This window comes from Aythya fuligula, chromosome 1 (genome assembly GCF_009819795.1).
Source record: "Aythya fuligula isolate bAytFul2 chromosome 1, bAytFul2.pri, whole genome shotgun sequence".
Lineage (NCBI taxonomy): Eukaryota > Metazoa > Chordata > Aves > Anseriformes > Anatidae > Aythya > Aythya fuligula.
Window position 1 is genome coordinate 89,797,372 of NC_045559.1, and position 23,300 is coordinate 89,820,671.

The window sequence follows — 23,300 nt, forward strand, 5'->3', positions numbered from 1 at the left end:
CCTAACCTTTTGGACTCTCGTTGGTTTGTATTTGCCAAAAAAATTGCAAAAGATGCTTTGTTGTTGGTGTAGTCCTTAACAGTACTGTGGGATATTCTGCTTACTTACTGCTCTGTGATTGCCTTAATGCAAATTGCAGTTGTCCTCGCAGGCACGCAGAATCAGGGTTTCCTGAAAATGCACGGTTTCCAGTATACTAATTGGAGATTTTGACATTGGAGACACTAATCATTACTTAGAATCACTTTTATGTCATTTTAAGTACAGATAGAAGTGAGGAATCCCAGGAAGTGATTTTTGCTCCACTGCCAAGGCAAACACATCAAACCACTGATAAAGAGATGAAGTAATTACAATTCTTCATTTCATTCGCTGATTTAGCTTAGTCTAACTGAAAACTCTTTTGTAACAGAAGGATATCCATTAGATAGAAATTAATGCCATTATCTGAGATGCATTCTGGTGTCTAAAAAAAATTAAGTTGTTCAGACCAAGAAAGTGGAGCAGCTGCCACAGAAGCCAGATTTTGGAGCACTGTTTGGGTAGAGAGGTGGTCCTTCTGGAAAATATTATTTTTTTTTCCCTATACCCATGACATCACCCAACCTGCAAAGGCATCTGCTTGCCAGATGCTGAAGGGTATTTGGTGTAGTACTATTTATCTGAGAGTAAAAGTGCAAATTAATTCTAAAGAGATGGACATAGGCAGAGTTGGTTGAGAATATAGCCCAAGATGAAAAGCATCAAACAGGAATGCACTTTTAATCTAAGTTTTAATCTTTACACAGAGTTAATTTCATCCACTAATTTCTTCAAGCAAAATGCATGCAGGTCCTGCAAGGCAGAGATCTTAGGGGACTTGGGGGTTTGTCGGGATTTATTCCCAGCGGTGGCTAGCTGGTGGGGATAGGGGCACCTCGGCTTGGCTCTTCCAGGTGCTGCAACCTGAGAGCTCCGTGCCAGCATGGGTGGAAAGAGTCAGGGAAGCTGGCAGTGTAGTTTAAACAGAGCCACAAGACCTGCTCATTACAACTTGTAGGCAAACACCTTGAAGGAGGGTTTGTAAGATTTGAGGAGTGAGTTTGTGTGCTCTGCTGGGTAATGCAACAGAGGCGGTGCAGTGTAAGATGCTTTTCATCGTGCTGCGACTCAGCCAGCAATGTTAATGACACCGTTTATTCCGGCAAGACGTTTGCACATAAAATCCTGGCTTTACCCTTTCCATCTTATTTTTGGACCTTCTTCTTTTGGATTTCGGGCTCTGCCATGCATTCCTGGGTAATTACAGGAACTGCAGCGCCGGGTGCTTATTTTCCTGGAGAAAAACCGTGATCTTCGGGGAATATATATATTTTTTTTATATATATAAAAAAAAAAAATTAAAGGCAGGGGGTAGCCTCTCTTGCACGCAGCGGTGAGAGGAGGGCCCCGGCCCGGCCCGGCCCTACCGGGAGGAGCTCGCCCGGCCCCCGCGGGGCCACCGGGGGTCTCTGGGCGAGGGTCCCGGGGCCTCGGGGCCGGCCCGGGCCGGGGGCTGCAGCGGGGCAGCGCAGGTAAGGGGCGGTGGGGCTCCGGGCAGGGGGCTGGGGCTTGGAGGGAGGGGGCTTCTGGGGCCCGGGGAGGATTTGGGAACGGAGCCAGGACTCTCCGGGTCGCCCTGCAGCCCCAGCACGGGGAGGGGGCAGCAGTGGTCGCGGATCGCTGGGCAATGTGGGGTTATGTGCTAGGGGTGCGAGGCATGCGCTGGAGTGTCTCGCACGGCTCTTTTCCCTTCTCCTCTTCGGATGTTTCAGACAGAGGTAGGTGTGCATCCAAACTTGCATTTCCAGGGAAAATCAACAGAAGTTAAATGCGGTCGTGGCTACCTGGGGAATGAGAGAAGCTCTAAAATCAGGCTATCACCGTCTCTCTATTCTGTTTCAAACCAGAGTAATGCTTGGAAAAACTTTTACAGCCTCTGCATATGTTCCGTTTTGCTTCGTTTTTCCAGCTATAAATCATCTTCTGCTCTCCTAATAGCACTTAATGCTTGACATGGTATCAAGCATTTCATTGTCTTTCAGAGACTTTAGCTTTCTGAACTTTGAGAGCTTAGGAAGTAAAACGTAGAGGTACTTAAAAACAAAGTATTTATGCTTTTTTCCTTTTTAAAATGAATGATTTGAGGATTACCGTGCACTTACATGCTTAGGATTTGTGATTTCTCCTGTGTGTATGACTTTGTTTGCTTTACCTTATAGCACTTTTTGTAGACCTCTGTAAATTATGGCATGCGATGTTCCATGAGTCACTGTAAATACTTTGTCATTTGCAGAAGGAATGTACTCGGTATCTACTTGACATGAAAAAGCATCATTAGCTCTGCTGTTACCTTTCCAAAGTTCACTCAGATGCTTTTTTACCACTTACTTAGACTTTCCTTGTGTTTTTCTCTTTGCAAATGGAGCTGGGTAACACAAACAGATTTCTCTCAGTTGTGGAGAGTGTGGGTAGAAATAACTGCTCGGGCAGAAAAGTCAAATGAATCTTGAGGAGTGGCTTGAATAATTATGCCTGTGTTTAGGCAAACTGCTCTCTGTTTACTCTTGCACACTGAATCTCCCTGTAAATATCAACTTACCCAGTGCTGCAAATGGCCAGACCGGCAGCACAAAAACGGGTCTTTTGTTTTTCAGTCTTAAGACAGAAATGAATCAAGTCTTCTCAGTGTCACAGCTCCTGTCAGTTGTCTCATGCTCTGCTTCTTGGATGTGATCAAACACACTCATGCTCGCTTGGGGTGGGCAGCAGTGGTCATTTTGATTTCTCTTCCTCGGTGTGAGACGGACAAGTTCCTAAAACCAGGGATTATATGTAATTAAGCCTGTTTGAAAAATTTGGGTTTTTAAAGTGAGTGCCATGATATAGTGGCGCTCCTGTGTCATTTACTCTGTGGTGTTAGCCAGACCTTGAGTGCTGGCACCACTTTTTGCTCCAGATGCTGAAAGGGAGCCCCAAGTCCCTTCTCATCAAATTACGCCTAGGCCAGTGTCTGCTGTAACATTTTAATACTATCTGAGTGAATTCCTAAAACCCTTTCTCCGCATGACCTTGCACTGGAGCCATTTCTAAGATACAGAGCGTAGCATCTGTAATGCCAGTGGTTTTAGAAGAGCTGCTGGTCTAATTGAATCACAAAGCTCCTGCTCCACAACACTGTCCCCACTGGTGCCATTACTGCTGTCGGATGAGAGGCAGCAAGGGCTGCAGCTGCTGCACCCCTACATTATGGAGGACACTCCGTTTTCTGCTGCTGTTGCGTTGGCCCTGACGGATTCCCATCCAGCGAGTGCAAGGTGATCCCATAACGAGGAACTGTACCTGTTTCTCTGAGACATTTTGATTTTTCTAGCTGGGCTAACTTGGACAGCCATTTCTCACAGCTATTATCAATGTTACTGACTGCCTCACCAACACTCGTTTATTCATTAGTGTTTCTCTTTCCCTCACATCTTCGTGCTGTTGAAAGCCTATTTCAACTAGTAGAGGCAGTGCATTTAGTTGCCGTTGTGATGAGCAGTACATCGAGCACCCTGGTCTTGACAGACATGGCTTGCAGAGAAAATTTCCAGGTGCAAAGGCAAGTCTGTCAAGGCAGAGCTCTAGGTCCAAATCCCACCTTCAGCTCTGGTGTATGGCTTTATGGAAATTACCTACGAGAAAGCCTTTTATCTTCTTTTTTCCCCTTTCTTATCAGAACACAACACTGCAAGCCCCAGCACTCAAATATCACTGGTTACAGCACCCGAATCCATGAGATTTAAACATGTATTTGGATTCACTTTATTTGTCTTTTCCATCTAAAACCTTGGGGGCTCACGCTCACTGACTGTACTCCACAGACAGGCAGGATGGCAGAAGGTTAGGATTCCCTTAATCAAATACCTTCAGAAACACGAATTCAAGAAAAAAAGAGGCTGGATCTCACAGGAGGAAGCAAAAGGCAGCAGTTTCCATGAACAGCCAACATGCTGGGCACACTCATTGCTGGTCTCTGGCATCCTCCCTCGCAGAGGACAGGAGAAGCTCAGCTCTTACAGGTGTCACCTGCTTGTTGCCTTGTTCAGAGCTGTGCTGAGCTGGGCTATAATTTTTTGATATGAAAACTGAGTCCTTCCTATGAATGCTGTCATGGACTTAGCAACGCTCTTGAGTGTGTTGACATCAGTCCTTCCCATGTTTGCCAGCTTGATACTAACCTTAAGATGAAAGCTTATGGGCATTTAAAGCACAGCATGATACTTTTGCTTATCATATTTCATTAGTATTAGGTGATTCTTTAAAATGGGGTCTTCTGTGTAATATTCTGTTTTCTCATTCAGAGGTCTCTGTCACCCCAACACCTAGTGCTACAGAATGAACTGTTACCTTAATGCCTTGTCTGTACGGTAACCGGTTGTTACCATAAGGCAACAACCCTTACAACCAAAGAATTACAAATCATATTGAGGTCAGCAAGTCCTGTCTTTCATACCTGAAGATCTGTCCTTCTCCAAAGAATTCCTCACTTTCTTTCTTTCACACCTAGCTTCCTTGCAGGTAGAACATACCATTTTGGACCACTCAAACACTGTTTTCCCAATATCCTCCCCTCCCCCCCCCCTTTTTCTTTTTGTTATCTTCTTATCTTCAAGAAGTATTTGGGAACATAAATAATTGCAGCAACTTCTAGCAATCTGCAAACTGCGATGTAAGTCTCAAAAGTAGGATTTTTCACAGGCCAGGTGATCACTAGTATATATTACAAATATTTATCTGGTGGTCTCGCCAGCTTCTCGTTCTTCTTAGACCGTTCCACTGAAGCCCCAACTGTATTGTTAAGATGCTGTAAGAGCAATTCCATCAAAGGGATGCTAACTAAAACCAAATCATGTTTTATTTAATTTCTTCTCCAGGACTGGGCTTTGAGCTCTAGATCATCAGCTGATCCAATAGACTTTTTGTCTCCTGATATTTTTCTAGCATGTCAAGCAGGAAGCAGAGATCATGTAGATAAACACAACTGGAACTGCAAGGAGAAACCGTACCCTACAAAACTGTTTTATGCAGGGTACCCAGGGAGTAATTCTCCTTGTGGTGGCTTGAGTCTGCTGTGCCGGGAGGAACCGTGCATTGACAGCATCCCCTCTGAGGACAGCAGTCTGCCTGACCCTCTGTGGGATGGAGGCTGCAGCTCTGCCCATGGGGCAGCTAGAAGGTCACCCCAAAGGAAGCAGCACCCATGCTGGGCTCCTGCAGGTGGGGAAGTGGCTGCAGCCAAGCATACAACGCAGGGGCTAGCAGCTCATACCCTCAAGAGATGAGCGATGCACCCATGCTCCTCTACCCTTTGTTGCAAGTAGTGCTAGGAAATGGCAGGTTATACGGCCAGTACAGGAACAGACCCTCTTTCATTAGAAAATATATATATATTATCGTGTCCCTTGCAATTTAAAAAAAAAATAATTTTGTCTGTGTGTGACTTGAACTTGTGGTGATCTGAATAAAAGGCCTCAAATGGGCAGTCCTGGATTCTGAAAATTTCATATTCACAGAGTAGCAGCTGCTCTGATATCAAGAGCCAATGGTGAGATTGTTACGGAGTGTTTATTGTCCCTGGATAACCCCTGGAGACAGCCTGCTTGAATATGGGAGTAGAAACAGAGTCAGCAGACGTGCAAAGGAAGGGAAAATCAAGCCAAAAAATGGAGGGTCATGAGAGGTGAAAAAACACTGTGAGGAGCTCTCAAGAGGCTGAGAAGGACAAGTGTTTTGGAAGGAAGAGCTGTTGACAGCTGACGAAAGAAATGGAGTAGTTCAGGTTGTGGGCCCAAACCCAGCACTCTGAGGGTTTGTCTTGGAGCTCCTCCCTTCTAAGATCAGTATATAGACTTCTGGTCATTGAAGCTTTGGGATTTGTATTTTTCATCTCTGTCTTCTTTAGGCTTGGAGATTTGATCAAGGTGTGAATTATTCTCTTGCGGGCTTCAGAGATGTCTGTTCATGACATATTTTGACCTAAAATTCTTTATCTTCCACACCCTTAAGCCAAAAATATTAGGGATGTAATATTTTTTAGCATTTCAAGAAGTCCTGAGTCCTGCTTTCATTAGTGTACTCAATACTTAGTATAAGTTTAATTCTGAAGTAGCTATACGTGCCATGTAAGTGCTTCCTGATGCCAACGCAGTGACCTCATTTGGGAACATGGGGCTGTAGCTGCTGAAACGCTTTTAGTCTTGACATGAAACCAGTATTGCATTCAGCAAACGAAGCAATTACAGATGACATTGTGTTTCAGATCAGTGTGGCTCTCTGTGATGTTTGCAATTTAATGGCTGCAGGGTAAAAGGCACTTGGATTGTGAATACATCTTTATGTGCAAATAGGAAACTTTGGTATTTAAGTAAACTTGTCTGAGATTTTCTTCACCTCAGATGCATTGGACTGTTCTGCATTTCAGTTTTCAGTAGAAACTGTGTGATTGGGATTTGTATACTGAACAGAAATCATCTAGAAAGTGTTATTTCTTCTTCTTATCAGTGTGCATTATTTTTACTGACATAAAGATTGATTACTCCGGGCATTATGGATAAAAAATAATTTTGTTTCAAATATTATTCTCAAACATTATAAATGCCGCGTTGTTGTTTCCTAATCTAAGTATATGGGAGAAAAATAACACTTTGCTTTACCATTGGAGTAACTTTGCAAATGTTTAATCTTTGGTTTTAACTTCTGTTACCACACAGTTCTGCAGCAGAAACTAATGCACTGCAGAAGAGCGAGTTTGTGGCCTCATAACTTGTGTCGTTTGGGGGGAAAAAATGTTTCTGGTTGACTGTCCTCTTCAACATCCTTCAGGGCTTGATAAACACAGGAAATTACAGGGCATGCTGATGTGACAGAAGAATGTGCAGAGAGAAGCGCCGTGCTGCGTTGCTGGTTCTGACTGACCGGGTGTTCGCATCCTGGTCCAGTATGGGCTATCCTGCCTCAGGCCCTGGTTGTTTTAAAGGGAGAAGGGGATAAAAGAACACCAGTCTAGTTCTCCATAAAGTGATTGAACAGCTGCCTCGATAGCCAGCTTCTCCAAACAACCTGCAAGCCATGCCTCAATCCCCACATCAGCAGCCTCAAGAGGTCGTGAATGAAAACAGTGAACGTTATAAAAGTTCCCTCTCCAAAAAGTCAGAGGATGCTTGAATCAATTTCTTAAGTCTGTTTCTCACCTTCCTTTCATTTTTCTGTCAGTGTTAGGTGAGGTAATTTACAGGCTAAAAAGGCAGCTTTTAATACCCAGGAAAATACATACCTTTTCTTGACAGCTCAGCTGGAGACTACATTTGCTCATCCCCTCCTTTCCCTCCTGATCCCACATTCCCTTCTGACCCCAAGGAGTAAGGTGCAGCCTGAGCCAGGGGATGGACATCCAGGGCACACAAAGCGTTACTGTTACATACGGAATTTGTGGACTACCATCAACAACCTATATTTGGTTGGCAAAGCCTGTGTGTAAAAATACTTTTGCAATACCACCCAGCTTGTAATTTCTGGAAAAGCTTAAGCCATGCAAAGCTTTCTGTGATTACTGCAAGAAAAATGATACTTTGAGCTCACGTATGGAAGAAAAAAAGCATCTCATGGTCACAAGTAGCTGTAAATTGTTCTCATTCCTTACTCCAGTCAGCTGCAGAAGCGTTGCCTAGTACTTAATATTTGTAAACTATCTGGACAGCTGATTTTATGGCCATCGTTATGCCTCGTTATCTTTTCCTCCTCTTTCCCCAAGACCATGGGGCCCCTGAGTCCTGGGTGAGGACAGGGACAGCCTCAGGATCTTCTTTTCTACCTGCATCCCTGGCAGATGCTGCGCTCTAGGGAAGCTGGTGGGTAGCGAGGAAGGTTTGCTGCTGAGAATGTGGCTGTGGCTCTTAGAAAGAAGTGGCTCTGCTGGCACCCCTGGCCCTGAAACCACTGAGGGTGGAAGAGGGTGTGGGACCTGCATGCCTTCCAACATCAGTCCTCCAGTGATTTATTTCTTCACTTATGGGATAAGGCTGTGTAAAAACAAAACCTCAGACTGATTAATGAGCTGGGCTGCACAGGGGGTTACCAAATTCCCTCCAGTCCCGCCAGGAGCAGCCATCTTGCCCCGGTCTCCCTGCACCTCCCCTTGCTTCTCCCGGCCCTGCCGTCTGGCCCCAAGGCAGTCTTTGCTGGTCCTTGCAGTGTCCTCTGTGTCACACGAAGCCCCATGAGGTGAAGCTGGCAGAACTGACGGGTGTCTTTCTAGAGAAACTGTATAAATAAACCCCAGCATTTTCAGACGCTCTCAAACTGAAGGATATGCTCCCCCAAACTAATAATACTCAATCGTAATGCTTACAGCAAAAATTGATTTCTGGTTCTCTCTTGTTTGTATTGGATATGCAGCAGTAGCTTGTTCCTTCCTTCCTTTTTTCTTGTTCCTTTCTTCCTTTGCCTTATTTTTAATAGTTTTGAACAGAATGTCTTGATGGGTAATCCAGATTTAGGGCAAAAAATCTTCCAGTATCAGAGCTGTAAATAACCCAGGGGTGAGTCTACAGATTGGGATTTACTTTTGAAGTTTCATACACTGTGCAGTACAAATTACATTAACAGATGGTTATTTGAATCTTACTGCAGCTGTAGTGTCCTAGAGGTAGGCTTTCCATAGATTTAATTTACCTTTGTAAACCAGTATCTCCCTTTGATGTGTGGTACAGGGTAAATTTTTCCATTTGGAGTGCTATGCACCTGTTGTGAATAACAAAATACCAAATGAATAAACTCTTTTTAATGAACTATGTTCAGTGAGATCAGACACAGAGGGGAGAAAGGTCACTTCACCCCCCACTCCTCTTCCTTTAATTCAAAGAAGGAAAGGAATAACGTGTCTGAAACGACAGCAGTGTCACTCAGGCCAGCAGGCTTTTGGAGAACCAGAAATTAAGGCTTTCAAAACAAATGAAACATTTCAAAGTTTAATGCCAAGTTGAGGCAACTGTCTAACACTTCAGCTCCTGCTAGTATCACCAATCTTTAGGGGAAACAGTGGTGTGGTGAGCATTGGCAGCAATAGACCAGTTGACCACAGCCTTTGAAATGTCCCAAGGTAAGGTTACTCCTCTGGGACACATCAGGGCCAGCTCCAGTGTGTGGGGCTGAGACCCCAACCCTGCTGCTGGGGAGCAGGCAGGGCTGTCCCCACTTGCAGGCACCCCAATAAGACACACAGGTATAAACCCAGCAGGCTGACTTGCCATCGCTAGTGTGCTCAGCACCGGGAAGCTTAGAGCTCAATTTGGCATTCTATGAGTGAGAACAGAGATGGCCATCGCCTTTACTTTTCTTCTTGATGAGAGAGAAGTGGCTTGCAGGAGCCTTTCCCCACAGGGGAGTCCAGATCCCAAGTGGAGTCCTTTCCCTTTCGTAAAATTAGCAGACACGTCCCTCATCAGCCCTTCGGCACAGTGATTATTTTGGGACCTGATGCTTGGCCACGATGAGGTACTGATGCTGGTTCAGCAGTTTTGGACAAGGCATCCCAAAGCATGTCTGCAGATAAATCTTATCCCTCCTCATACTATGCAGGAACATCCATGGATTTTTTCCCTTCTCCTTTGTGTCTATGTAGGTCACCTCTCTCTCTCATGCAATTGGGTAATAGTCTTATGGCAACTGTAAGACCTGTGTATGTGGAAAAGTTTCCCTTCCTAAAAATAATAAATAGAAAAATAATGCCTTAAGCGGAGTTTAGCCTCTAGAAATAAGAGAGGCCTCACATTACGTGACTAGACAGTGTTACATGAACCATCTGCAAGTACTCCATGGCCCACAAGCCACAGTTTAAAACTTCTTATGCAGAGCTGACTGTAGGAAATACTTACTGAGAAGAAAAATATACCAGAGCCTCCATCTCCATGTTCTGCTAATAACTAGATGGCTGTGGTGTAGTGTGGTGATGAGATTTGTTAGTTAGTGACAATAATAATAGGAAATGAAGTTTGCTAATGCTCATTACGTGGTTATTCTTGGTTACACATTGCCTATGCAAAGATTTTGTGTGCTTTTGTGTCGTGATGCCTGACAACTCAGTTTATACAAGCATAAAGAAAAATTGCAATCTAATCTTAGAGATGGAATTTTAATGAAGAAGCTGATGGAGCTAAGTTACTTCTCCTAGAAGTTGGGATGAGGACATGAGTTACTAGGACCTGTTAACAGCACTGCTGTTAAACATTTATGCACCACTGACCAAGTGATAGCCTTATCACTCGGTGTGCTTGATGGGGATAATATGTAGCTAGTTGTAGGTACATAATTCACCTATCATATACTGAGAATCACTTCTTGTTTGCAAACCATCATGAGACATCCATGCTGAAATGCAAAATAGTTTTTTTATTAGTTACCCGTCAGATCTGTACACAATCCATTTTTCCCTTAATCAGATATTATATTGATTTCTGTTTGTGGAGCAGAGAAACATGTAATGCTCTTCTGTGTGAAGTGACCAAAGGGGAAGGAACCAAAGTTTGAATATTCATGTTCTCTGCTTTGCTAGTGAAAGCTCAACGGCATGTCATTGTTCACTATAACATCTTTTTCTCTTTGCTTGTCAGATGCCAGCTTTGCATTTCAGGTCAGCAGCTTTGCAGCTGGGTCACTTTTGTTCTGCAAAATTGTGAAACTTGGGAGATAGTCTGGGTGTCTTGAACAGACATGGGCAGATAGTGGTAGGACAAAGGGGAACCATTTAAAACTAAAAGGGGGGAGATTTACGTTAGAAGTTAGGAGGAAATTCTTTCCTATGAGTGTGTCAAGGCATTGGAACAACTGTGGATGCCCCATCCCTGGAAGTGTTCGAGGCCAGGCTGGATGGAGCTTTGGGCAACCTGGTCTGGTGGGAGGTGTCCCTGCCCATGGTAGGAGGGTTGGAACTGGATGGACCTTGAGGTCCCTTCCAACCCAAACTATTCTGTGATTCTATGAATCTGTGAACAGCCAGGGACACTTTTTCAATCTAAGCAGGAAGATAATTTAAAATGATAACCCATAGATTTCTCCTACCACTCCAATAATCAGTCTCTCTCTCTCTCGTTTTTTTTTTTTTTTTTTCTTACCTTCAGTTATTGCACAATAGAAAATCATGGGAAATTTTAAAGGCCATGCCCTCCCTGGAAGCTTTTTCCTTCTTTTTGGCTTGTGGTGGTCAGTGAAGTACCCTCTAAAGTATGTCTGCCGAAAGAACAAGAGTGCTTGCTACCTGGGTTCCAGGGCAGGATTTCAGCGCCTGGAATTTGTTGAGGGAATCATCAAAGCTGTCTTTGCCCTGATTGGTAAGTTAGATGGACTCAAGGAAGAAAAGAAAAATGCAAAGAGCTGTGCCTTTTAACATTTTTTTTTTTTCCAAAGCTTGCTTTCTGATAAAACAAATCTTGTTCTGCCTTTTTGTTTGTTTGTTTGTTTGTTTGTTTGTTTCATTTTTAGGTAGTGGTGCAAGAAGGATAGCATCACGAACCAGTGCAACAAGCTACTAAGTTTCGTGATTTATTTTTTTTTGTTGTTTTCAGTTCAAGAGAGGATGCCATTCTGAAACAGGTCTTTAGGTGGATTCACATAGTTCTGCTCAACAAAACAAGCAAACAAAAAGAAAACAACTGTGAGGGGCTATTTGGTATCTTTAAGTAGACATTTAGGTCAGGCTAGGTGCTTTACTTAACTCCTCCTGGCCTTTAAACACTATGAATCTAAGAAGTAGCGCAGCATTTGCTATTAATTACATCCTTATGTAACTTGGTTTCCATCCATAGCACTCTTCCGGAGCTTCTGTAAATCTCCTCGCTCCTTCACAGGTGGTCCATTTGAATGTTCATGTGCTGCTCACTCCTTCAGGGAGGGAGAAAAGTTATTTGGGCAAGAGGCCCTCATGTGCAGGCTGTTAGCACCAGACTGTGGGGGCATTGCTCGTCTATTTTTGAATCCAGCCATCCCAACCCACTGCTGTGAATGGTTTCAGGTGGCCTGCCAGCTCTCAGATGTTGGTAGGCTCCACCAAGCTATGGATAAAATATGTTTTTCATTAGCACCATTCAAAAGGACAAATATTCACAGAAAAGACAAAACTCCAGGTCTTACTGTTGCAGAATTGGTGCAAGGGGGGTCCTGTTTCTCATGCAGTGGTGAACCCACCTGCATACTAAGAGGACTGTTTAGAGATCTGTGCAGCTGGATGGAAATGCCTACTCATTATCTGAATCCCAGCATGCTGCATGACATCCATCTTTACTTTTTTGAGTAAGCAAACTAAATAACAGGAGGTAGGGGAGCTCAACACATGTGGGCCTCAAGATTCAAAAGAAAATAATTTTCAGTATTAAGATCCTTTTTTATCTATCTACTCTTTAAATGCTCACAATTCCCTGGTGTATAATCCAGGGGTAGGCTTTACCCCCATACGTTGTTCCAAAGCCACCTACCTGGTTTTCCTTCCCCTCTGGGAGTTGTGTCACTTAGGATACATAAACACCAACATGATGCTGTGGGTGCAATATAACATGCCTCAAAAATTATCAAAACCAGAATAATAATGAGTGTTTTGAGGTGTGGGTAAGAACATCTTTCCTACAAATCAGTGTATAGAGAGAGACAGACAACTAAAACATGAATCCAGTATTTTTATTTTCACCCTGGAAAGAAAAGCTATTAGTTTGATGTAAAGCAATTTAAATTCCAGTCAAAAATGTGGACAAGAAAGCTTGGCAAGGACAAACACTACAAGCAGCAGAAGGAATAAAAACTGCTGTTTCTGTATTAGGAAAAAAAAAAAAAAAAGGAAAAACGCTGCATTTGTTCTGCAGTATATCTACTTATACAGAGGGATGCTGGCACACACTATACTAAACAACATAAACAACTCCAATGTCTTAAAAGCATAATGTGTATTAAGCCCTTCACAAACTTAATTGATCCTATAAAGTATCTAAAAGTAACTTTCCCTGTTCTGGAGTACTGCAGTTAGTTAGCAAGACAACAAGGGGCCAAGGTAAGGGAGGCAGTGGAGCAGCAATGCAAATACTAACTCTGTATACATCCTCGTGGGACCTTTAACAGCTCTGCACGGCAGAGAGATTTCCTTTTACGGTTTTATAGGAAAGATCTCCTTTGAATTAAGAGTTTGAACTCTGCCATCCTTCATACTGCAAAGAACTGAAATGGGAAATCTTTCTTTTGGGGACTTCAGCATGTGCTGAATGCATGTTTGAACAACTGGGAGAGAGAGCTGAAAAATGTAGTCAGTGGACTACCACAATGGCAATTGTTTAAAAGAAAAAAAGGAAGAAAAAAAAGCACAAAATAGCCATCTCTGTTTTCATTTCTGGAAACTGCAAGATGCAAATAGTCCCACCAGGAGCTGAAGCCTGGTTTCCTATGGTTTTCTCCTTTCTGGCTTATGTGATTCTTAATACATGCTTGAGCTTACTCTGTGGTCTTTCCCTTGGCAAAGAAACTTTATTTCTCCTCTCCTCTCCTCTACCCACTGCCTTATTTTCTTAGAAATGTATAGAATATAAATATCTTTGAGGCCTCTGTGCTTTTTCATTTGCATTTGGACAACATGTTAAAAACTTTATTGGCTGAATTGGGAAGTCTTTATCTTAAGCACCAGGACAAATAATAATATTTCTCATTTCATGTGCAGGAATGGTGGCTGAGCAATTTGTTCCCGATGGACCTCACCTGAAATTGTATAATTATGAGGAAAAGCACTGGGATCACTTGATGAACTGGCAGCATGCCACTATGTATCTCTTCTATGGCATTTCAGGCTTGGTCGACATTGTAGCTCACGGTACTAATGCGTTGCCAGTGGCCATGGACAGGATGATGCTTTCATTAGCAGTTTTTATTGAAGGTGAGTTCACCTCTCCCTGTAGAAATGCCTATGAAACTGGCACACATGTATTGGTCCTTTGGCTGGGATTCTCAAATTAACTTTAGAGAATGAGCTCTATGGGAAATGAGCATTTAACATTCTGAAACCTTCAAAAAATAATAAAAAAATACAACACATTCTTGGCCCTCCTTGAATTGCTAAGGATTTTTCTGCTCTGTAGCTGAGGAGCATGGTAACACGTTGCACAGGTGCATCTGTGCTTTCCTGAATCGCTAGATAGTAACAGGAGTGTTATGAGAATATTTTGGGTAAGCACTCAGTAGCTCAGGCATGTGCTTCAATATATGTACTGAGATGATATGCTACTGTTAGCTGAAAGCCAGCATGCGTGCATCTACCCTCACAGATGTCACATGTTGGAATTGCACTGTGGACACACTCACTTTGCGTTTTCTGTAGGCACAGTATATCTCATGGCAACCCTCTTGTTATACTGCAGAGACAGATGAATACGACTTCATTTAAGTGTGTTTTAAAAGGTGGTAGAACTGTAGCTTCCCATATTGCTTCCTGTCCTGAGCTCACAAGTGAAAGCATACAGTACATAGGCATAAGTCTTAAAAAATGACTCTCAGCTTACCTGAGAAGGTAATAGTGACATAAAGGGAAAGGTTTGATATTTTCTAAAAGCGTATGAAGGGAGATTTCAAGGAAAGAAAAAATCTTAAACTGTTCACTTAATTTATTCCAGGTTTTCTCTTTTGCTACCACCTTCATGGGAGAGCTATGCTGGATATTCATGTTCATCAGTTACTGCTGTTTGCTATATTTGGAGCTGCTATTTGCATATTTCTGGAAGTTTTCTTCCGTGGCAGTATTGTACTCGAGATGCTCCGAACAAGCCTCTGCATATTACAGGGCAGCTGGTTCTGGCAGGTGGGTCACTGTTCTACCTTAGGAATGTCTTCCTTCACCAGTATTAGTTGCCTATTCCTTTGCAGATGTTTCACAGTTGATATAATAGGCCTTTTAAATACAGATCTCAAAGGACCAAAGAAAGCAACACACTCTCAATGTCCCCTTAAAAAGATAAAAGTACATATTATTTCCATTTTACAGATGGTAGGCAATTTTACTTTTCCTGTATTTCATTTAAATCGTAGAATCACAGAATGGCTTGGATTGGAAATTTTACTTTAAGGCCATCTATTTCCAACGTCCCTGCCATCGGCAGGGACACCACCCCCTAGAAATCAATACAGAAACTAAGGTGGTTTTGTTGAGCTCTCCCTTGCTATAATCATTAAACGTTCCCTCTGATCTCTGTAACATCCTGTTCAAAATTTGCAAGCCAAACAGCAGTGATTTTACAACCCCACAATGTTTGCTGCTGTGGGAGCAGGGAGTCAATGTCCTGGGGAATACAGGAAAGGAGAGACAAGCAACTCGTGACATTGCCATGAAGAGGAATGACAGTGCAAATTATTTTTCATGTGCTGAGCAGGTTGCCTCTTTTTACTTTCTAAAAACATTTCAACAGTAGCAGCCTAGATTCAAAAGGCTCCCAGTTCTCATTAGGGCACTGGGTAACATCCAGTTTATTATTTTAACAATGTTCTGGCATGTGAGCAGGAGAAGTAACAGTCTAAAGTTGTACGTTTTGGACATGTAGCTCCAGGAAGGTAGCTGCCAGGCCTTGGTTTCTGTGTGATTCTGCTGGATTAATAGATATTTGCATCCCTTTGCTGTTAGAGAGAATCTCATTAATTGCTGCAACCTTGCAACAGAGCAATAGGAGTGCTGGTGACTCTGTGTTTGATCTTATAGTAGAGAACTGAGGTCACTCCAGTGATTTTTCTTTCCGGCAAGTCTAGACTGCCTTCCCTTTTTTATATGCTGGCCAGACATGATGAATAAAAACGTTTGCTGTTCCTTAGGAGAACTGGACACTCCGCACCAAATCAAACATTTAAATACTTGCTCTGGCAGGAAGACAGACCTCCTAAACTGTAGTATTTTTCTATAAGTGAACTCAAGAGCCTGGTGCTGCAACACTCAGTGTTTTATTTTCTTGTTTGTAAGCTTTTTTGTTGTTGTTGTTGTTGATTTAAGAAGCCTTACAAAAGAGGAATTAGATGCAATCACTTATTCTTTGTTGTCTGTCTAGTCTAATTTTAAAACAAGTTATTTCTTTAGCTCCAGAGACAATGTGCTTTTTGTTTCAAAGTAAAAACTGAAGAGCTAAAAATACAGGAGATTTAAGTGTGGCTTTTTTAACACCCACATTAGACTTCAACCATATGTGTGACTGAAAACCACATACTGGCTGCAGCATGACAAATTTGTAAAAGGTAAAGGAGCTTTCTTTCTGCATCATCAACACCTTCATTCAATGAATTCTCTGCATGTAAATGCAAAATGCTCTCCTCCCCTCCTTCTTCCTCTCCCCCTCTTTGCAGCTTTAAAATCCTCAGCTAAATCACTGAGCAGTGACTTTGAAGAGTATCAGACAGTACAGAGGAGTGGTGCTTGTCAGGTCAGATGCCTGACCAGCCATGGGATTACTAGTTCTCTAGTTTATGCAGCAATATGAATTAGGTCTCCCCAGCTCTGGATAAGCGAATCAGCTACGTACTTAACGTGAGTTTATAGTCCTACGTGAGAAAGTTACATTTTTACCTAATTTCAAAACCTGATGTTTTTCCTGGACAGAAACAGACCTAGGGCTTGCCTTTATTTATTGATTTATTATTCATCTTCTGAACTGTTTAGCACATTCCCAGATGCTTTTGGGAAGAAGCGAGTCAGTGTGAGTGGTTGGGCAGGTTTTCTATGTGGTGATGAGTTTGCAGTTGGGATCACACGTAGCTGAGGATCAGCCCCTTTCCTTATTGCATGTAGTTCAGGTTGCTGTAGGGCTTGTTGGGCCAATCGATCACTCTCTGATCAAGAGCAGAGGGGCTCTGGAACTGGCTCTGCGTCTTCAAAGGCATTTCTGCACAAAGCTGTGTAAAATGATCCATCCCATCTGAGTGTGACTGTAAAACTGCTAATAATCAGTCAGCACTGTAAGTAAATAAATGTCTGCCTTGTGATGGGTAGCATAATACATGATACAGCACAGGATACACGTCAAATGACATTTGCTAAACATCTCTTATTTGATTGCAGATTGGCTTTGTTCTTTATCCTCCAAATGGGAGCCCAGAGTGGAATCAAACGGATCATACCAATATGATGTTCCTGACCATGTGCTATTGTTGGCATTATGCTTTTGCTTTTCTTATACTTGCAGTAAATTACACAATTGTCAGCTGGTAAGTTACTTGAAATGCTAAAACTGTGGAGACCTGTCTGTTTGCTCTAGCAGGAACTTTTATTTTTTGAAGGCTTCACTGACAAATCAAAAGGTTCACACAAAGTAATTCATTGTCTTGCAAGGTAAAATGAAAATAGCCATATCTAATCAATGAAGACAACATGGCCCATTGCTTCAGTAGAGAAGGGAAAACATTCATCAAGTACACTTCTAACAGCATAATGCTTCTTATGTAAAATGAGCTCTTTTTAATAGTCCTCCACATTTGTAACTGCTTAATGAGCTAGAAGTTGGGAAGCCCTTTTTCTCAATTCTCTCCCAGTGCTTAACTGTCTTAATTCCAAGTGGATTCATCAGCAGGCTTCATGACTTAATTATTGGATAGATTTCATTGTTAGTACTTTCCTTTGATCAGACCTGTTTTGTTTTGTTTTGTTTTGTTTTTCACTAGCCAGTTTCATCCCCTAATTTCTAGGTAGAGCCCTTTTCCTTGCCACACAGTGGTAATTCTGACAAAATTCCAACTGCAGTGTGAACTTTGTTTGAAAAATGAGCCTGATGCTACCGTGCGTGATCACTTTCTGCCTGCAGGATCTTACCATGCCTTTGCTGGTATTGTCCTAAATATGATTCTCACACCTTATTTTACCACTACCATTTTAACAGCCCTGTTTAATCATGCTCTGGCCACATGTAGTTCTTGCAATCTTGTCATGCACCAAGAAGGTGCTGGTTCTTTGGGGATCTTAGTAAGAAAGGCACTGATAACCCAGGGTTGTTAACTGGTTTGTTGTGTAAAGGGTGGAAACTACAGAAAAGATGACAGCAATCTTACGCCCCTTCTGATGTTGGGAACTGTGGCTGCTGCAGCATTGGTTGACCCCCTCCAAGTTGACCATGGGGTTCTGAGCAGAGTTCCCATCCATGGGGAAATTGGACAGCCTCTCACTGCTTCACATCTGTATGGTGCTCTTCCAAGTGAACAAACCCATCAGTCTTGTACCTGTACGACATTAAACTTTCTATACGTTAAAACGATGTTAGCTGAAAGTATGTGATCTCACGCAATTCTACAGCAAGAAGCTCTTACCAAAGGTACATAGAGGTGGAATTATTAAAGGCAGCACATACTAATGCCGCAGTATGTGCTTGGGCTGTATAGTGGTCAGTCATGCTAACATGCAGATCTCTACAGTCAAGGCCTGTGGCTGAACTCTGCTCAGATTCTGTTTGAAATCACTTGTCTCTTCTTCACAACATCTTCAGCAGTGGCCCACTACAGGCTTTCATAAGTCAATCATCCAAACTCCCTGATGAGATGCAAGAGTTAAACAGTTTTTAACCCTTAAATGATAGCCAGATTAGCCTTTGACTCATGGTTTGATTTGTAATATGCATGACAACTCTTTCTTTTTTCTCTCCAGGGCAGTTCGGTCAAAGATTAAGCAGTCCCAGTCCATGGAAATGGGATTACTGAAAACATCTGAAAGAGATCAGGAGTCAGAAGATGAAATCTAGTATGAATATGGCTTGATTAGTTTACCCACCCTACCATTAGGCTAACTGATACCTCATTTTTCAATTTGTTTACCATCTTATTCACTCTTTACTGCTACTTGCTATGCAAATATCATCCCCTGAGTAGAGTATACATCTACAGAATTAGATCTTTATTTGCAGAAGGTAAACTCGGTATTGATTTGTGTTGGTTCCTCTAGTACCTTACTTATCACATGCTTCAATGAAAAATAGACATTCAACAAACTTGAACTGGGTGAGGTGGCATTACCAAGTCTGTGTTAGACTCATTAAAACCTTAGCAAAATAGTTTCCATCTGCTGCTGAACAAATGGTTGTTTCCATAATTAGGGTGTCCAAATAAGTGCGTTTGTTGAACTCCAAATAACACAGTGCATAAACAACTCTGCAGACCTGGAAAAGAGTAGAACAACACAGAAAATCATAGTCTTGCAGCTGTCTTGTAAAGCACGTTTGTGTCTTTGCTTGTGGCTTTATGTTAAGTGGAAAGAACTACTCACAGCAAAGACCTTCAACATTTCCTTGAAGAGCGTGCTGTGTGTTCACTCCCAAGCTTCTGAAGGAGGATCAGAGGGGTGTACGGTAATTAAAAGCCACTGCAGTTATTCCCTCCCTTACCTAGATGGTCCTGTACACTGCTGCATGATGAGCACTGGGAGGGCAGAGGTTTCCCTCATAGTTGCTCCATGTCTGGCTGGCCACAGCACTCTCTCAATAATGACAAAAAAAAATAGTGTTTTTTTATTATTATTATTGTATTTATTTTTTTCCACTGAACAAGCTGAAGCCAGGCCCAGGATGTACTCCCCAGCACTCAGTCTCACTTAGGACATGCTCCAACCTCCACAAATGCAGAAGCGAAATAACTGATACGTGGCAGAAGACGGCAGAAAAATGATGCTGTGTGTAAGCACACTGCCCTCATGGGGCGGTCTCCTGCAGCCTGGCTCTTGCTCTCCTGAAGTCTTGCAAAGCCTGGCCTCAGCAGCTGGGCAGCATATGCTCCATTTTTTAGGGTCTGCTGATGGCCATGAGCCATGTTGCGTGGCCAGATGGGGTGAGATGGTTATTCTGGAAAATAGCTTCTTCCCTTTAGAATGCATCTACTAAAATACTATTTTCTTAGTTGATGGTGCAGGATGACTTCTGTTCAAATAACACTGGGCTTGGTGCTGCAGAAGTGTTCCTTCTATTATTCTGCCATTTTCATATTCTCTTAAGGGAATGCAGGACTGGGCTCTGGTAGATGAATCAGAATCATTGGGTCTAGCACCTCCAGTTTCCAGTTCACCTATGTTTTTTTCAGTGTGAACCAGAAGAATGAGTAGTATAAAACTACTAATTACAGTAAGCTGTTTGCTTGAAAAAATGAGAAAAAAAATAGTTTGTAGCTCAAAGGGATGTCAGGACTCAGAAAAAAAAAAATGCTAAAGGCTTTTTCTAAAGCTATTTCACCTTCAAGGCAATGTACATTTTCACTTCATTTGTAGGATTCCCCCTTTTATCTTTTCTTTTCCAAAGACAGCTTTCCTTAGCTGTATGTGCTGTTAATGCTGAATTTTAGCCATACCAATGCCTCTTTAAAATAAGTAGGGTCATTTATTCTGAAGGAGATCTTCAGAAAGTACTTTGCTTCTCATAGGCAGAAACAACACAATTTTTCTCAGCACTTTTCTTGACAAATCCATGTAATGCTGTACAAATATTAAGGTGCTGTATATCTAAACTAAAGGGAAAATCTAAACAGGAAGAAAGCATGATAAACTGGTAGAGCTTTAATGTGTCTTCTTAGAAGACTTCAGTTGGTCATTTTTTAAATTATTTTAGATCTTTGCCAAGTATCATGAAGTGACACTTGTAAGTAGGTGTCAGATTATCTTACTGATATAATTAGATTATATCTACTTTGGAAAGCAAGAATAGGTGGCTCTGTGTTTAAAAATGTAAACTGGAAAACTGTATATATATATAGCCAAATAGCACCATTTTGTCTTAATATTTGTTTGCTCTTCTTTAAAGCCTTTCTCTGAAGGGTCTTGAAGATTTTGGCAAACTTTAATGAAGTCTGTCTCAGGACATCCTTGTAAGCTAGGTATCAGTATGGCATTTTTGTAGGTCTGTGTCTCAGTTTTGCATTGGTCTTATGGCAAATGCTGAATTAATGGATATTTACTTCCCTCTGCAAATCTAAGTCTTGAGTTTCATTACTGCAGTTCCATTAAAATAAAATTTTCCATTGGCACAATATAGAAGGAAGATCCATCAGTTTGCTGAGGAGATTGCCTGGTAATAGCAGCATTGGCCAAATGCAGCATGTCATTACACCTGGCTGTAATCTGGTATTCATTGCACTACACCACTGTTGTCACTACGTTGTTAAGGTTTTTTTTTTGAGGGCAGATTTAGTTCCTGTTAGAATGGTAGGGGTGTAAATCTTGTTGAGAGTTATCCCCTGCATCTCCCTATGTCGCCCCATGGTGAATCTCCCATAAATGATCAGAGGACTGGACAAATAAGCCCACTAGACACATCTGCTGATTGTGGTGCAACCATGCCTAGCAAAGACACCCCTGAAGAAGCCCAGTCAGGAGGTGAATGCAGTCTGTGACCAAGAACTGTAGGACATGTTGTTTCCAAAACCTCATTGTGTAAGAGAAGGTGGCATTCTACTATTAGACTTGAAGAAATGCAAATAAAAGCAGGTCCTGAAGTCTTAAAGAAATAACAGTCTCTTAGATTTGATTTTTAATATGTAGAGGACATGCAGAGTGAGCGTTACACTGTTCTGTGCCTCATGTTTTCAGTACCACCAAGGACAGAAACAACCCCTTCCATGCTGGAGTTGAATGAGTGGAGGGAAGTCTGACAAGTTTACAAACGCCACTCAGATCAAGGTAGCTGCTCTCAAGAGAACTTAAATTATTGTTAAATGTTCGTGCCTTTAAAAACTAAATGGTAGTGTGTAATAGAAAATATATGCCTGTATTTTTATTTAAATAAAATCAATTTATTCATCTAAGATGTCTGTCATGTTTTTAAGGGAAAAACATAATCATTTATGGAGGAGGATGGGGCAGGTAGATATGTTACTTTTATAGCCCACCTAGACATTTGAACTAGCTGGACCAGACTTTGGGAAATGCCAGTTCTGTGTTCTGCACATCATAGCATTGGTTCTGGATAAAGCTCGTCTCAGAATGGGGAGGTGTTTCAACCTGGATGCTGGGTGGCTGGATGGCTGGGGACCTCGCAGTCCCTTCAGTGCTGAACTAAGAGTAAATTTGGCAGTGGAAGGGATTTCAATCCTACATATTCGTTCATCCTTTAAACTGAGGCACTAGAAAGCCTTGCTATGCCTGCTCCCTTAATGTGCTCCCCACATGGTTCAGCTCAGCTGAGCTATGCCAGCTGGGTTGGGAGTTACTAGTACAGAAGTCACTGGAAGAAAACAGAACTGTTTTTTATCCAGAAAGTCCTTTGGCATATGAAATAGTAGAAGAAAGCCTACTTTTCAAGGACTCCCAAGGACTGCACAATAACTGCACATCTGTTAAGAGGGAGAAAGTCAACTGGAAAACTGCTGGGCACTGGCCTTTAAAATCTGTTCTAGGTCAAATATGTGCTTGCCCAAAATATGTGGGAGGAAAAAGCCTAGTATTGTCAAAAAACTAGTCCTCAGATGACTTTTTCAGAATAGCAATTTCTATCATCTTGCTATTGAATTGTTGCAATTTAGGGATTTCTGTAAGATACTGGGTACACTTCTTAGAATGAAACTACATTTAAAAAAATAGCTGGAAAAAATAATTATAAATACTACAGAATATTTAGGAATTTGATTGAGGTAAAAAAGCTCTTGTGTAAGGACTAATGCCATTTAATGACAAGATATTCTGCAGGGGATGGTGGCTGAGAGGTCAACATATGGGCAGGAAATTGGACCAGAAATGGTTATGTCTACACATTGTGGTTATCAGCCATTGCCTCTCTGAAAAGGAGAAAGAAGAAATGGAAAGCAGACTGCATTTATAAAGAAGATCCATGCAACTGCAGAGCAATTAAGCAATTAGAAATCACTCCTAGCATTCAAGGACTGAAGGGTGGGGGAGCTGCTCTCATGGCACACTGCTGCCATATCACAGGCAGCCTCCAGCACCCTTTAGGAGGAACAAAGTTCTCAGACACACTCTGGGGCTTTTATGGCTCCTGTGTGGCAGACTCAGAAACAACCATGCTGAGTTCCTGCTCCACAAATGAATGACAGCACGAGAGAAAGCTTGCACTGCTTTGCTGGAGTTTTACTTGTTTGTAACCGTGACTCAGCCAGATGCAGTTGACACATGAAAAAAATGTCAAAGATGGTGTTTACTGCTGGCACTGCACTTTATTTGGGCTTGAAAACAAAAAAAAAGAAGAAAGGAAATAAGAAACATCTGGCTCCAATTAAGGCTCACAAGAAATGGAGAAAAGCAGGAGAATCATATCTAGTCACTCAAGAAC

The 23,300-nt window shown here is 42.1% G+C and overlaps 1 protein-coding gene across 4 annotated transcripts; it reads left to right on the forward strand.

The window, feature by feature from the left end:
- Positions 1-1,506: 1,506 nt before the first annotated feature.
- On the forward strand, positions 1,507-21,819 carry TMEM45A (transmembrane protein 45A). Of its 4 annotated transcripts, none has more exons than XM_032193756.1 (7): positions 1,507-1,553; positions 11,175-11,384; positions 13,748-13,960; positions 14,694-14,878; positions 17,114-17,259; positions 18,686-18,778; positions 21,605-21,819. In XM_032193756.1, exons 2-7 carry the CDS (start codon positions 11,195-11,197, stop codon positions 21,648-21,650), a joined length of 873 nt encoding a protein of 290 aa, XP_032049647.1. In that variant the 5' UTR covers positions 1,507-1,553; positions 11,175-11,194; the 3' UTR covers positions 21,651-21,819. The 4 variants fall into 4 exon arrangements, with proteins under 4 accessions (XP_032049647.1, XP_032049638.1, XP_032049665.1 ...); XM_032193747.1 differs by lacking the exon at positions 1,507-1,553 and adding an exon at positions 1,701-1,799; XM_032193765.1 differs by lacking the exon at positions 1,507-1,553 and adding an exon at positions 2,090-2,111.
- The last annotated feature ends 1,481 nt before the right edge of the window (positions 21,820-23,300 follow it).